Source organism: Sinocyclocheilus rhinocerous, unplaced genomic scaffold, assembly GCF_001515625.1.
Source record: "Sinocyclocheilus rhinocerous isolate Xijiao unplaced genomic scaffold, SAMN03320098_v1.1 scaffold730, whole genome shotgun sequence".
Taxonomy (NCBI): domain Eukaryota; kingdom Metazoa; phylum Chordata; class Actinopteri; order Cypriniformes; family Cyprinidae; genus Sinocyclocheilus; species Sinocyclocheilus rhinocerous.
In genome coordinates this window covers 1561962-1577193 of record NW_015670605.1, presented here as the reverse complement: position 1 = coordinate 1577193, position 15232 = coordinate 1561962, and the positions used below count along the sequence as shown (strand labels likewise).

The 15232-nt window shown below is 34.3% G+C and overlaps 1 protein-coding gene across 1 annotated transcript in view; it reads right to left on the bottom strand.

The window, feature by feature from the left end:
* LOC107734307 (low density lipoprotein receptor adapter protein 1-B-like) overlaps window positions 1–15232 on the bottom strand; it is a 52556-nt gene that overhangs the window by 1097 nt on the left and 36227 nt on the right. The window contains exons 4-8 of the mRNA XM_016546242.1: window positions 12512–12626; window positions 12243–12315; window positions 10046–10120; window positions 7748–7878; window positions 7315–7349 (exon numbers count right to left, since the gene is read on the bottom strand). Coding sequence (XP_016401728.1) covers window positions 7315–7349; window positions 7748–7878; window positions 10046–10120; window positions 12243–12315; window positions 12512–12626 — 429 coding nt within the window. The remainder of the gene's footprint in view (window positions 1–7314; window positions 7350–7747; window positions 7879–10045; window positions 10121–12242; window positions 12316–12511; window positions 12627–15232) is intronic.

The window sequence follows — 15232 nt, the reverse complement described above, 5'->3', positions numbered from 1 at the left end:
TTTAAATACTGCAATACAATGGACATAAATTGAAACCTGGGACTTTGTTTCATCTTAAAAGCACCAAAGCACAATGCTTATTGCGATTTATTGGATGGGAAGTGTCCTTCAATGTTCCGTCCATTAACTGAAAATAGGCTACTCTAGACTAATCGATTCTTGGGATTTAAGAATCGATATCGTTCTGTAAAAAAGAGAATCGATTAATATCGAGATAACGATATTTTTTACCCAGCCCTAAAAATTACTACAACTTCAACTAAAATTAAAAAGAAACTGAAAATCTAACCTCAATTAATAATTCAAAACATTGTGAAATACTATAATAACATATAAATAATAGTAAAAGAACATACAAACGGTGTGTGCATAAATGCTTCATATGTAGGTTGGGAATCACAAAGAGGTTATTTTTGTTCATTTGAATTATAATTAAATTTAATATGATTAGAAAGGCTGGACACTGTGAAATAATACAAATAAAAGAAATTGACAGTATGTCTTTCTATTGCATTGCCCATGCAGAGCGATCAGTCTGTGTCTGTGGACTGATGTCTTTTTAATGAATCTTTCAGAAAGAATCAAACATCATTGATTTTTTTGGAGTCGTCAGTTTGAATCAGTCTAACGTTGACAACTTGTGGTTAAAGATTCACACATTCACAACAGAGTTTTGTTAGTGCTTTACTATTTATACAATAATTACGGTTTTAGAACATCGGCTTTCTCTAAACGTACTAAAAGAATCGTTAACTGAATCATAAAGTGGAATCGGAACGGTTACATTCCTTATGATTCCCATCCCTAGACAGAAGTCTATAAGCTGCACAAAATACGCATGAACTGTCTTTTGTTTTTTACTACCCTAAATATAGAGACAGAAGTCTGTGGCTGAATGTCACATGATGTGAAATCAAACCTCTGAGGAGCTGGAATGAAAAGTGTGCTGTGGGGAAAAAAAACATAGGAACATCTCTTGGAATATCGCTACGGTAACACTGCCACACAGCCTCAATGCACTTTAGTCAAGGTCTCTTATGTTCACCAAGGCTGCATTTATTTGATCAAAAATACTGTAAAAACAGTAATATTGTGAAATAATATTACAATTTAGGATAACTGTTTTCTATTTGAATATATTTTACAATGTAATTTATTCCTGTGATCAAAGCTGAATTTTCAGCATCATTACGCCAGTCTTCAGTGTCACATGATCCTTGTGAAAAAGTCTAATATGCTGATTTGCTGCTCAAGAAACATTTCTGATTATTATCAATGTTGGAAAAAAGTTGTGCTGCTTAATATTTTTGTGAAAACGATAAATTTTTTACCTAAAAAACCTTTTGTTTTTTACTACCCTAAATATAGAGACAGAAGTCTGTGGCTGAATGTCACATGATGTGAAATCAAACCTCTGAGGAGCTGGAATGAAAAGTGTGCTGTGGGGGGAAAAAAAACAGGAACATCTCTTGGAATATCGCTACGGTAACACTGCCACACAGCCTCAATGCACTTTAGTCAAGGTCTCTTATGTTCACCAAGGCTGCATTTATTTGATCAAAAATACTGTAAAAACAGTAATATTGTGAAATAATATTACAATTTAGGATAACTGTTTTCTATTTGAATATATTTTACAATGTAATTTATTCCTGTGATCAAAGCTGAATTTTCAGCATCATTACGCCAGTCTTCAGTGTCACATGATCCTTGTGAAAAAGTCTAATATGCTGATTTGCTGCTCAAGAAACATTTCTGATTATTATCAATGTTGGAAAAAAGTTGTGCTGCTTAATATTTTTGTGAAAACGATAAATTTTTTTGCGGGATCCTTCATGAATAGGAAGTTAAAAAAAACAGCATTTATTTGACATATAAATCTTTTGTAATATTATAAATGTCTTTACGGTCACTTCTAATCAATTTAATGCATCCTTTCTTAATAAAAGTATTAAAAAATAAAATAAAAAACCTTTTACAAACCTCAAACTTTTAAAAGATAGTGTATGTTGTGTTCCACTGATAAAATAACATCATGAAGGTGATAAATAATAACAGTAAGTTGTATTTTTTTTCTATACTATGGAAGTCAATGGCTACCGTCAAGTGTTTGGTTACCAACATTCTTCAAAATATCTTCTTTTGTGCTCAACAGAAGAAAGAAACTCATACAGGTTTGGAACAACTTGAGGGTGAGTATGATGACAGAATTTAAATCTTTGATTGAACTATCCCTTTAAATACAGCGTCTATCCAGAATAAGGTTCATAGTAACAGACTTTGTGACAAGGCAGTGGCGGGAAACCGACGACTGATCACAAGATGAACTAGGAAAATATGAAGATGAATCCAAATGATGTTTCTACGACTCTTGGCAAAGAACCCTGCCATAAAGTCCTCAAAATCCTATAGAACAGGTGTCAGAACTGGACAGGGTTTTGAGCCGTGAGGAGGAACATGCATGAGCTGCTAACAGATGGAGAACTGGACTACAGTCGTACACTGTTGTGAATGATCATGGTGTTGTGAAAGAGTGGACTATGACAGATGAGGACTACGGCACAGGCACAGCTCAGGTGAACGACATCTTTACCTGTGTTGGACTCAAAACTATCCAGACTGCGGCTGAAGGAAGTAAACAACATCAGCATGAGAAAACAGGAGCCAGTGACTCAGTGTAAGCTGCATGTTTAGTCAGCATGTCTTGGTTCGCTGTTGCCATAATAGAGTAACAGACTTTGTGACAAGGCAGTGGCGGGAAACCGACGACTGATCACAAGATGAACTAGGAAAATATGAAGATGAATCCAAATGATGTTTCTACGACTCTTGGCAAAGAACCCTGCCATAAAGTCCTCAAAATCCTATAGAACAGGTGTCAGAACTGGACAGGGTTTTGAGCCGTGAGGAGGAACATGCATGAGCTGCTAACAGATGGAGAACTGGACTACAGTCGTACACTGTTGTGAATGATCATGGTGTTGTGAAAGAGTGGACTATGACAGATGAGGACTACGGCACAGGCACAGCTCAGGTGAACGACATCTTTACCTGTGTTGGACTCAAAACTATCCAGACTGCGGCTGAAGGAAGTAAACAACATCAGCATGAGAAAACAGGAGCAGTGACTCAGTGTAAGCTGCATGTTTAGTCAGCATGTCTTGGTTCGCTGTTGCCATAATAGAACTTCCACATTGTGATATTTTTAACAACCTTTTTTTTTTAAATATATATCCTGAAGGAGTTTATTGAGCAGCCAGTGAAATCAAAGGTTACCGCTGGGCTAATGTTGAGGAAATGAGGCCAACTCGTTAGTTCAACTGAAGCTGATCTCTGATCTCTGCTGTAAGATCCATTTCTTCGTAAGACTAAATGCATTAAGCATTATTAGTGGTGTTTGCTCAGGTAAGCATGACTACTACTGCTCACACTTGGGGTTAAAGATTTCAACACACTCCCAAGTATCAAACATTGGTGTATAACCAAAAAAAAAAAAAAAAAAAAAAAAATGGTAATAAAGCTTAATCATTTAAATGAAATTAAAAATAAAATACGAAAAACCTAAACTTAGAATTAGAAATGTTGGCTTGACAACTAATTAAAATAAATAAGTTTAAGTTCACTTAAAAATGGTGTAGGATTAACTTTGAAACAATTTTCACTCAGAAATTGCTAGTAAATTTGACAAATATTTACAAAGAAATGGCAAGTAACATATTACAATTTTAAGTAGAAAGATTTGTATAGTATTTTCTTGGAAAATGTACTGCAAAAAGCTGATTTTGAATTTTTTTTACAGTGTTGAAGTATTAAAATTACTAAAACAAAGCTAAACAAACTAAATAAAAATTAGAGCTAAATAAAAATTTATTTAAAAAACTGACAAAAGTGCAAAATTACAAAACAAACACAAATAAAATAGCTAAAAATATAAGAATTAAAGCAAATTCAATATATTAATAAACAGTATAAAAATAATACTAAAATAACACTGCATATAACTTAACCATTTGTGCTATGAACATGAATGACATTAAATTGTGCAGCAAAAATTGCAGTCACGGTAAACTTTAAGGATGCAAAATTACTTACAATGCAACAAAAAGTAAGAGTAGCAGGATAAATGTTCTTTTTTGAATACAAAGAAAATAAATAATAGCAAATTTAAAATGCACTATATACTCTGAAAATAATGCACAATTATTTTTCTTTATATTGGGTCAACAGATCATTCTGACATTTAGATCTTCTATTGGACAAAATTGAAGTTCAGTACAACTAGCCATTTCATTTTATTTGTACATCAATCACACAGTGATGTACAGAAATGGTCAATTATAACCACGATATCTCTCATCCCAGTGTTTTGGAGAATGAACCATCACAAAACACTAAAACAGCTTCAGTTTTTGATGGAAAGCACTTCAATAGTCTTTAATCAGAGATTTACTCACTCCCAATTCATCCTTGATTGGAAAAGTTCTGGCATGTCAAAGATCTAGAGCGTCTCTCCTCACACTTACAGGGTGAAAGCATGTTAAATGGAGATTAACGAAGTGCTGCGTTTGATTAAAAGCCAACACTTTTAATTACTGCACACGACAAATAATCAGCGTGAATCAGAGATGGACTGAACCCCCGCTGCTGTAAAACAGCTCATCTCATGTCTGCTAATCTCTCGGGAATGGCACTCCGTGTGTCTGGATGAAGAATGACCATCATTACAAATCGTTAAACAGCTGTTGTTTGGTTTGCAGAATAAAATGACTGTTAATTAGTGCCATTACGATCCCATAGTATGCAAATAATAGTCATTTAAAACATGACCTAATCATTTGGCATCACAATTGTTTGATTTGTGTATACAGGCAAGCTGGAACATGCATATTATCCCAATAAAAATATTCTCTTAAAGGACTTATATTATGAGGGATCCATTTTTCCTTAATAGTGTTAAATTAATGCTAAAGAGTGTAATTTTCAAATGTTAAAATACATTCTCCTGTCTGTCTTAATGTGTAGAGACAAACGACTTGTATTCTATGGTGTTATCAAAGCATATGTCAATTTCAAAGGTCCATAAAAAATTATTGGTATATTAAAAATTGTTCAAATGTTGGGTTTTGTTAGAGAAATATTAAAAAATTATTTTTTACACGGCACCCCTGCTCTCGACAGACGGCACCCCGGTTGGGAAACACTGGCTTAGACTGTATATCATTTGAACGTATCATATTTAATGCACCTTGAACATGGCTGAGAAAGCCCACCCTGAACTGGGCAGAGGGTGCAATATGACGTCTCATTCTATATTGTGCCATATGTAAAATTCAATGGTCCATAAAAAAAGGCTGGTAAAGTAAAATTTTTTTCTAACTTTGGATATTGTTAGAGCATTAGACCATTTATCAAGTCCCATTGTCAGATGTAATGCAGCCTTGAAAGTAGCAGAGAAACACTGTCACAAATTAAGCAGAGGATGCAGTCTGACGGCTCATTCTGTATTGTGCATATGTAATGTTCAAGGGTTCATAAAAAAAGATTGATACAGTAAAACATTTTCAAAATTTGGATTTCTGAACAGTCTGAGAATGTTTATCACTGTTAACTGTCAAATTTTATGCAACATTGAAAATGGCTGAAAAATGCCTCCCCGAATTGGGAAGAGGGTGCAATATTATATCTCATTCTGCATTATCCCAATGTCAAGTTCAAGGGTCCATAAATAAAGATTGATAAAGTAAAACAAACATGTTCTAATTTTGGAATTTGTTAGAGCCTTAGATTATTTATCACACCACATTGTCTGATCTAATGCAGTCTTGAAAGTGGCAGAGAAACACTGCCACAAATTAGGCAGAGAGTGCAATACGACGGCTCATTCTGTATTGTGCCATATGTAAGGTTCAAGGGTCTATAAAAAAGACTGATACAGTAAAAAAATGTTCAAAATTTGGATTTCATTACAGTCGTAGGCTGTCTTTCATTGTTAATTGTCAAATTTGATGCAACCTTGAATATGGCTGAGGAAGGCCTCCACAAATTGGGCACAGGGTGCAATATGATATCTCATTCTGCATTATCCCTATGTCAAGTGTTCATAAATAAACAATGGTAAATTAAAATAATATCAACATTTTGGATTGTATTACAGTCATAAACTGTATATCATTCTTAATTTTCAAATTTCATGCAGTGTTGAATATGGCTGAGAAAGGCTTCCTCGAATTGTGCAGAGGGTGCAATAAGATATCTCATTCTGCAATATCCCTATGCCAATTTCAAGGATCTATAAATAAAGATTGATACAGTAAAAACAATTCTAACTTTGGATTTCATTACAGTTTGAGACTATCACTGTTAATTGTCAAATTTGATGCAACCCTGAATGTGGTTGAGAAAGGACTCCCTGAATTAGGCAGAGGGTACAATATGGTATCTCATTCCGCATTATCACTACATCAAGGTCAAGGCTCCAGAAATAAAGATTTATGCAGCTTCTTGCAAATAACCTCAGCAAAGTGCTGTTGTTAATCATAGAAATGTATAGTAGTAATAGTAATGAAACATAGAAACTGTGAGTGGAGCGTAAAAAATAGTCCGGATTACGTAAGACCAACCAAAGAGTTTATTCTCAGAGCTGAATGCGTCCATCACAAATACCGCTGCGGTCACATAATGGAGCACCAGGAATAGTCGTGCCCTATACTCCACATCTGTGCTGAAGTTATAGTATGACCTGTTAAAGTTCAATGCGCAGGGTGTTGTGGTGTAAAAGTGCCAGATATAATTCCAAATAAAATTTGACTAACCTTGAGAAAGCCTCATCTAGACCATCCTCAAGTTCCTGCAAAAGGCACCGCAGAGAATACAATAAGTTAAAATAAACATCTTCATGTGGAGACCATATGGGTTCTTATTACTGCAGCAGAAACTAACGTGCTGTTAAATGAAATAAAATGTGATGTTTTATTTAAAAGTTAAATATTAATATAAAATAATTAAAAAAAATTTTTTTTTTTAAACATTGTATGAATCATAGAAATGTATAGTAGTAATAGTAATGAAACATAGAAACTGTGAGTGGAGCGTAAAAAATAGTCCGGATTACGTAAGACCAACCAAAGAGTTTATTCTCAGAGCTGAATGCGTCCATCACAAATACCGCTGCGGTCACATAATGGAGCACCAGGAATAGTCGTGCCCTATACTCCACATCTGTGCTGAAGTTATAGTATGACCTGTTAAAGTTCAATGCGCAGGGTGTTGTGGTGTAAAAGTGCCAGATATAATTCCAAATAAAATTTGACTAACCTTGAGAAAGCCTCATCTAGACCATCCTCAAGTTCCTGCAAAAGGCACCGCAGAGAATACAATAAGTTAAAATAAACATCTTCATGTGGAGACCATATGGGTTCTTATTACTGCAGCAGAAACTAACGTGCTGTTAAATGAAATAAAATGTGGTTTTATTTAAAAGTTAAATATTAATATAAAATAATTAAAAAACATTTTTTTAAACATTGTATGTAGACTGAATTAAATAAACACTGGTGTCTTTTTCAAATGACCAGTGAGTGGTTTTCTCAGTATTGCTGACATAAAAAGCATCAATTTCAATTCATTCTGATTAATATTAAGTAATTATTCCGATTAACTGGTGAAGTACTTTGACTTTAGATATACTGGCACATGTCTGAAGCACATTTGTGCAGGTGTGTGTGTGTTTGTGTGTGTGTGTTCCTACCCATACAGTGTTGTTGTTCTCTGTGCTGAGGTTCTGTGCCGGGTGTGTGCCGTCTATTCCTGAGTGATCTTTCACTCCACATTCAAGGTCCAGTAGATCCCCAGTGGCCACCTCTACAAACACAAATGAAAATAATGATAATAAATAAATAAATAAATAAAGTGAGAAACAAATTAAAAAAACAAATTAAATTAAATATATAAATAATTAAAATACATGAATAAAAAATTATTAAAAACATAAAATAAAAAATATCTAAGAAAATAAGTAAAAAAAATAATAATGTAAAAATAAATGCAAAAAATATGATTTTTTTGAATAAATGAAATCAAGTAAATAAGTAAAAATAAATAAGTGCACAAAAATAAGAATAAATTTTAAAAAATAAAATTAATTAAACAAATACATAAATTAAAATAAATAAAAAAATAAAATAAACTAATATGTAAAAAACTAATAAATCATGCAAAAATAAGAATACATGAAAAATAAACAAACACACAAGCAAATTAATAAATCCATCCACCCACTATGGTCAAAAGCAGGCGTCATTTTCTTTGTCCAAATTATATTTTCCTTCTTTTGATGTAAAAGGTGTGATTTTTATTTGACAATCCATAAAACAGCTAGTTCTGATACCCAATTCTGATTGGATGAGTCACGTTTGAAGCTGTTGACAAATTACTCTGTTTCTTGGAAACCATAACAAGCAGTTAGGCTAATGAACTATATAACATGGCAGATTTATTTATATATTTACATTATACTTATTACAGGTTCAGTCCACCTGGATCAACACAAAATCACAGACACAATGGTTATAGTTCATAGATCAACCTTTAAACAGAATATTTTCATATCTCCACACCTGCAGTGATCATACAGATCTGAGCATTTAGAGAATGAATCAATGCTCTTCTCAACATCAAGCCGTGACACGCCTCACAAACTCATGGTGCAATCAAAAGCTTCTTTCATCATCATCTTTCTCTTATGTAGTTTTCACCTCCCTGCCTTGATTCTGCTCCGATCCTGAGCCGTTAAACGTGTCCATCTCTGTCCTGCTCTCATATTTCATGAGCGGAGATCAGCCGCTGTGTGTGTGTGTGACTAAAAGACTCATATTTCTGATATCTGATGGGATTTACGAACACACAGAGCTTTATTCATGCACACACACGTCTGTCTCATGGCACACGGATCACTGGTCCTCAAGGGTTCATTCGTTCACTAAACTCTCCATCCAGGATTATTTCTGTAACCTGAGATCCATTCAGGGTCCTCTGGCACCCTTACAAAAAAGCAGCATGGTCCAGTGATGGTATCAGATGATAATACCGGGGTCTTTAAGTGGTACTGTAAGGTACTTTGAAGAATACCATGTATTATCATTGCCATCCTTGCTGGATGGGTCGAAGGAGATTAGATAGGCATGTTGTGACCAAAAAAAAAAACCTGTACAAAACCTGGAAGCAACAAAGAATCTTAAAATTAACAACATTTATTGTGTTTTTCCAATCTCATCAATACACTATCATTGAAAAGTTTGGGTCGGTAAGACTTTTAAATGATTTAAGCTCTCTTATGCTCACAAAGGCTGTATTTATTCACAAAAAATACAGTAAAATTTGTGATATATTATTAAGATTTAAAATAACAGTTTTCTAATTGAATGTATTTTAAATGTAATTTATTCCTGAGATGCAAAGCTGAATTTTCAGCATCATTACTCGAGACTTCAGTGTCACATGATCCTTCAGAAATCACTCTAATATGCTGATTTGCTGCTCGAGAGACATATATTACCATTATCAATATTGGAAACCGTTCTGCTGCTTCATATTTTTGTGGAAACCGTGATAAGTTTCTTTTCCAATATTTTTCAAAAGAACAGCATTTATTTGAAACAGATCTTTATTGCATTTTAAATGTATTTACCATCACTTGTGATCAATTTAATGTGTCCTTGCTAAATAAAAATATTAATTTCTTACAAAATTTAATAAAATTACTGACCCCAATGCATTATCATCATGTTTCCAGCGACTATTAATTTATCCACACTGAAACTTGAAGATACCGTGTGACAACACAATCAGAGGCAATAAGAGCACTTTTCATTTATTTAATTCATACACTTATGTGGAGTAGGATTTTGGACCAATGAGATTGCATTGTGGGCGGAGCTACACAGCGCAACACCATAGAAACTGACTGACAAACTACCCTGTTGATTGTTGCATTCAAGGCTGGTTAGGACAAAAACTCATATTTAAATAGAAGATTTAGACAACTAGTGACTGGCTGAACTCTCAGACTGAGAGCTGCTGGCCGCCTCTCCATCTGATCCACATTTCACCTGCTTCTCTTTCTCTGAAAGCATAGGTTTAAAAGCAGAAATGTCAAGCTTGTATTGTTGTTAATTTGCTTCCATTAAACATTCACTAAAAACATGTTCTTTATTTGAGCTTTCAGAATTCTTTTAAAGGGGTCCTATTATGCTCTTTTACAAAGTCTTGATTGACATAGTGATAACACTCATTACCAGGTCTCGTCCCATTCGTCGATCTTTGTGATATCACAAATCCCAGAAAATATGCGTTGTAGTCCAAACGAGTCGTTCGTTGTAGTTTTTGAAAAGTGATTTCTGTTAAATAAAATATCTCCTTTTGAAGTGGACTTTGAACTTTGTAACTTTGCAGATCTTTTTTATGCTCAAACAGCAACATTACAGACTAACTAAAGTTGAAAAAGTGAAAAAGAATAATAGGACCCCTTTAAGTCTAATCATTTTTTAAATCTTTCTTTTAGTGCAATAATTTTGTAAAAAAAACAAAAAAATACATAGAAAATGTTCATCTTGAAACTTCAATTCATATACTTTCAAATATATGCATATTTAAATGTTTACATTTAAATGTTTCAAAAATTCATGAAAGTTTTTATAAAGAACGAGGTCAGCGAGTATAAATGTGCACCAGGTCCAGGAGAAACCAGCCCTAAATGTACATTTGAATATTTAACAGATGTAGCATAAAACTCTGCCGTGGCCTTGATATCTGCCTGAATGAATGAAATGGAAATGAAACACCCTAAAACACTATCAAAGCCCCGGACGCTCAAACAGCCTCCTTCATGAGGAAGTGTATATACTGCTCTCACATACTGTCTAGCGCTCTATGACTAAAGAGGGAAGTCAGGAGGGTGGTGAAGTTCTCAGTATCATAATGGTGTTTCTGGTTCTTCTCTTTTCTCTACTTGTGGATTATTGTGATGTTTTATCAACTTTTTGGACTCTCAATCTGACGGCACCCATTCACTGCAGAGGATCCATTGGTGAGCAAGTGACGGAATGCTAAATTCCTCCAAATCTGTTCTGATGAAGAAACAAACTCATTTACATCTTGGATGGCCTGTGGCTGAGTATATTTTCAGCAAATGTTCATTTTTGGGTGAACTCTTTCTTGAATTCACTTCTGAACATCAGAAGGTGGTGATTGGAATTACCAAACTTATAAAAACATGTTCTGCCTTTCCTTCCTTGCTCTCATCACATGTATCACTCTAGAATTAAACATTTAACACAACAGGATGCACAGACAGCACTTTTCAGAGCCATCAAAACACAATGGCAATATAACTGTGTCATTTGTTTATATTTTAGACCCTGCAGTAAAACACAATGAGATGGAGAGAAAAGTCTGAGTTCTGCCAGATGAACAGATCCTGCAACAAACTGCCAGGTGCAGAGAGATGAAATGAGTAAATCTCTACAGGCCTCAGGACACACACACACACACGCAGGCAGGCATGTTCAAACATGCAGTAAATTACATATATGTTCTGCTGATCTGTACGACTGGACCTGCTCTATTCTCACTGCACTAAAATCTCTTTCTTGTTCTCCATCTCTGCATGAAATAAAGAAAATATACAGTCCCTTAAAAGCTCATTATTCTACAAGACAATGCCTTTTTAAAGTCATAAATACATAGTGACAGGATTGGGGGCGATATAGATTAAAAAACAGTAATATCTTGATATTTTCAGCCTTTTTGCAATATTCAAAATTCTCCAAAAATATGTGCTGTGAAACGGCTTTAAAAGAGTTTTTGTTGTTGTTGTTGCCAATTAAATTCAAAATGTATAATGCAAAAAGTAAACAGTAAAAAAAAAAACATTTAATATTATTTAAAAAAGGAAGGATCAAAACAGATGAATCGCGATCATCAAAATGAACCAATAGTGTAAGTCTGAGGCGGAGCTATTGGCTAATACGACCAATGGCAGATGGAAGTGTTTCAGAAACCTGTTTGGAAACAGTCATTATTTTTGGACTTGTGTTTGGTGTCGCTAGTGGTGTGGAAATTACACACTTCAGCTTTAAGTAGGACACATGTGAATTTGTGCTCCACAGCCCATAACAAAGAGAGAAAGAGTCAGAAAGAATGATAAACAAGAGCTGTGCTGGGATGGCTGAAGTTGTGTATCGTACCTTCTTTAGCAGTCTGCCAAAACTCAAACGCCACACGGAAAGCCTGAGCCACCGTTAACGTCACCGCCTGAGCCTGAGACAGATGGGGAAAAGGGAAGAGAGGTGTCAACGCCACATTTCTTGTCATGGATAGAAAGACAGCGCATTGGTTTCTGTCTCTCTCTCTCTCTCTCTCTCAGAGGAAGTGTGGTCTTAACGTATAATGCTATTTATAGACTGAAGGAAAGACAAGGAGTGTTTCTGACCCACAGACACATGAACACACTCACCACTTTCCTCTTGGTGCAGAGGTACGCGTGACACTCCAGCGTTTCATTGCGTTGACTCTGAGCGATGTAGGCGAACACTTTATCATACATCTTATCAGCCGTGCAGTATGATATCCTAAAGACAACAAACAACATATGAGCAAAATCAATCTAAAGACAACCTATGTAAAAGTACAGTAAATAGTTCCTGAACAGCTATTATTTTGTACACTACCACTCAAAAGTCAATAAAAGTTTTTTTTAAAGAAATGAATACTTTTATTCAGCAAGGATGCATTAAATTGATCAAAACTGACAGCAAAAATGTTACAAAAGTCTAATATTTCAAATAAATGCTGTTCTTTGAACTTTCTATTCTTTAAAGAATCCTGAAAAAATGTATTACGGTTTCCAAAAAAAATAAAAAATACGAAGCAGCACAACTGTTTTTAACACTGATAATAATCAGAAATGTTTCTTGAGCAGCAAATCAGCATATTAGAATGATTTCTGAAGAATCATGTGACACTGAAGACTGGAGTAATGATGCTGAAAATTCAGCTTTGATCACAGGAATAAATTACATTTTAAAATATATTAAAATAATACATTTTAAATATAGAAAACAATTTTAAAATAAAATAGAACATTAAAATAGAAAACAGTTATTTTAAATGGTTATATTATTGGCAGCGGCTATTTGCACTAAGTGAAAATAGCATATTTTCTTCGCGATAGATGCTATTTACACTAAGTGCAAATAGCAATGGATTCTATTTACACTATGTTAAAATAACATGATTTTCTGCTATTTATACTACTTATTGCAAATAGTGGCAATTATCTGCACCTCAGTATTATAGTACATTATAAAACAGTATGCAGTAATAATGTATTGAGTGTTTTAATTCAATAATATATCAATTTTAATTTAAAAATATAATTACATAATTTTAATTCAAATTATTAAATGGATGCCACCTTATTGGGACAATAAAGCCCTCCCTACACCTATCTTAACCCTACCCGATACTTTATTTTCAACTTTTTGATTATTTCCTTCATTTTTATTGAAAATAAATGCCTTACCGATGTGATATGAGATTTGAAAAGGGAGGGAAAAACGTTCGGTAAAAGGCGGATTCGAACCAGAGTCGAATGCGTCAAAAAGACTACAGTACGCGCTTTACCATCTATGCCACTGAAGCTGAGGACTGTCAGCCGTCTTTTATAGTGTTGACCATCCCTATCACACATTTGTGGGTGGAGCTAGTGTAAATAGCCTCTGCCAACAAGGCGGGCTATTTGCACTTAATGTAAATAGACACTCCGTATATTATTTCACAATATTATTGTGTTTACCATATTTTAAGTCAAGTAAATGCATCCTTGGTGAGCAACATTCAAAAAAATCTTTAAAAAAAAAATTTTTTTAAATACAGTCCCAAAACATTTTGAACTTTTAAACCTTTTTATGATACATAAGTTGGTTTCAAATATCTGAGACCACTAGTGAAAATACTATTTTTAATTATGAGCATAATGAGTGAGCATAAGTTTTTTTTTTGCTGTAATTACAGCAGCACATGAACAAAACCTGCTGACCATGTTCTCCAGCATGATCTGAGATGTTTCAAAGAGCACCTTGAGCTTCATCAGAAGCATGAACTGGAAGTGAAGTAGTTCACATTATCAATAACACATTTTTTCTTTCATTTGGTCAGTGACCTAAATCCTAAAACTTTCTGTTTATCTCCCAGTTTAAATGAAATAGGGGAAATAATCCCAGACGGTCTCAGATTGGTCTCTATCCAGCAAAACACACCCACTGTCCATTATCCACAGCTAAATCACTTCCACACACACTCGTGTATAACAGACCATCACGTCACCTCCTCTGAGATTTATAATAAAAAAAATATTTTAAAAAACGTGTACAAGCAGTGCTGAGTCCTCCATGTTCAACACTCCATCAGCACTTTGACAGAAAGCTGACCCACCAAACCATAACACACACCCACACGCACAGAGAGACATGTGGGATAGTTGGACTATGACTGCATCGTCTCTGGCATCCTGTTGACATCATTGTAATGTGCAGTAAACTCATGAACTCCTCCAGTGCTGATTTCTCCCCTCTGCCCTGAGTGACAGCTGGCTCAGCCTATCAGAGGCCTCACAGCAGCAGGGGCGGGACTAATGATGGATGACCGCCATCTGTCCTGTCTCACATTTAAAAATATGAAAACTTTCTCTGCCTCACACACACTTCTGTCTGATGAGGACCAGAGTAGTTTATCCTAATTTGAAGAAACAAAAACAAATGTATAATACACTACTGGTCAAAAGTTTGGAATAATTAAGATTTTTTTAAATGGGTTTTTTTGTTGTTTTTTTAAAGGTTGTATTTACTTAATTGAAAATACAGTAAAACAGTAATATTGTGAATTATTATTACAATTTAAAATAACTGTTTTCTATTTGAATGTATATTTTAAAATGTAATTTATTTCTGTGATCAAACTGAATTTTCAGCATCATTACTCCAGTCTTCAGTGTCACATGATCCTTCAGAAATCATTCTAATATGCTGATTTGCTGAATATATGTTTACATATATTTTGCTATATATCAATATTTTGTGGAGACCATGATACATACCATTCAAAAGTTAGGATTAAGATCAAAATTGAATTTTATTCAGCAAGAACACATTAAATTGATCAAAAGTGACAGTAAAGA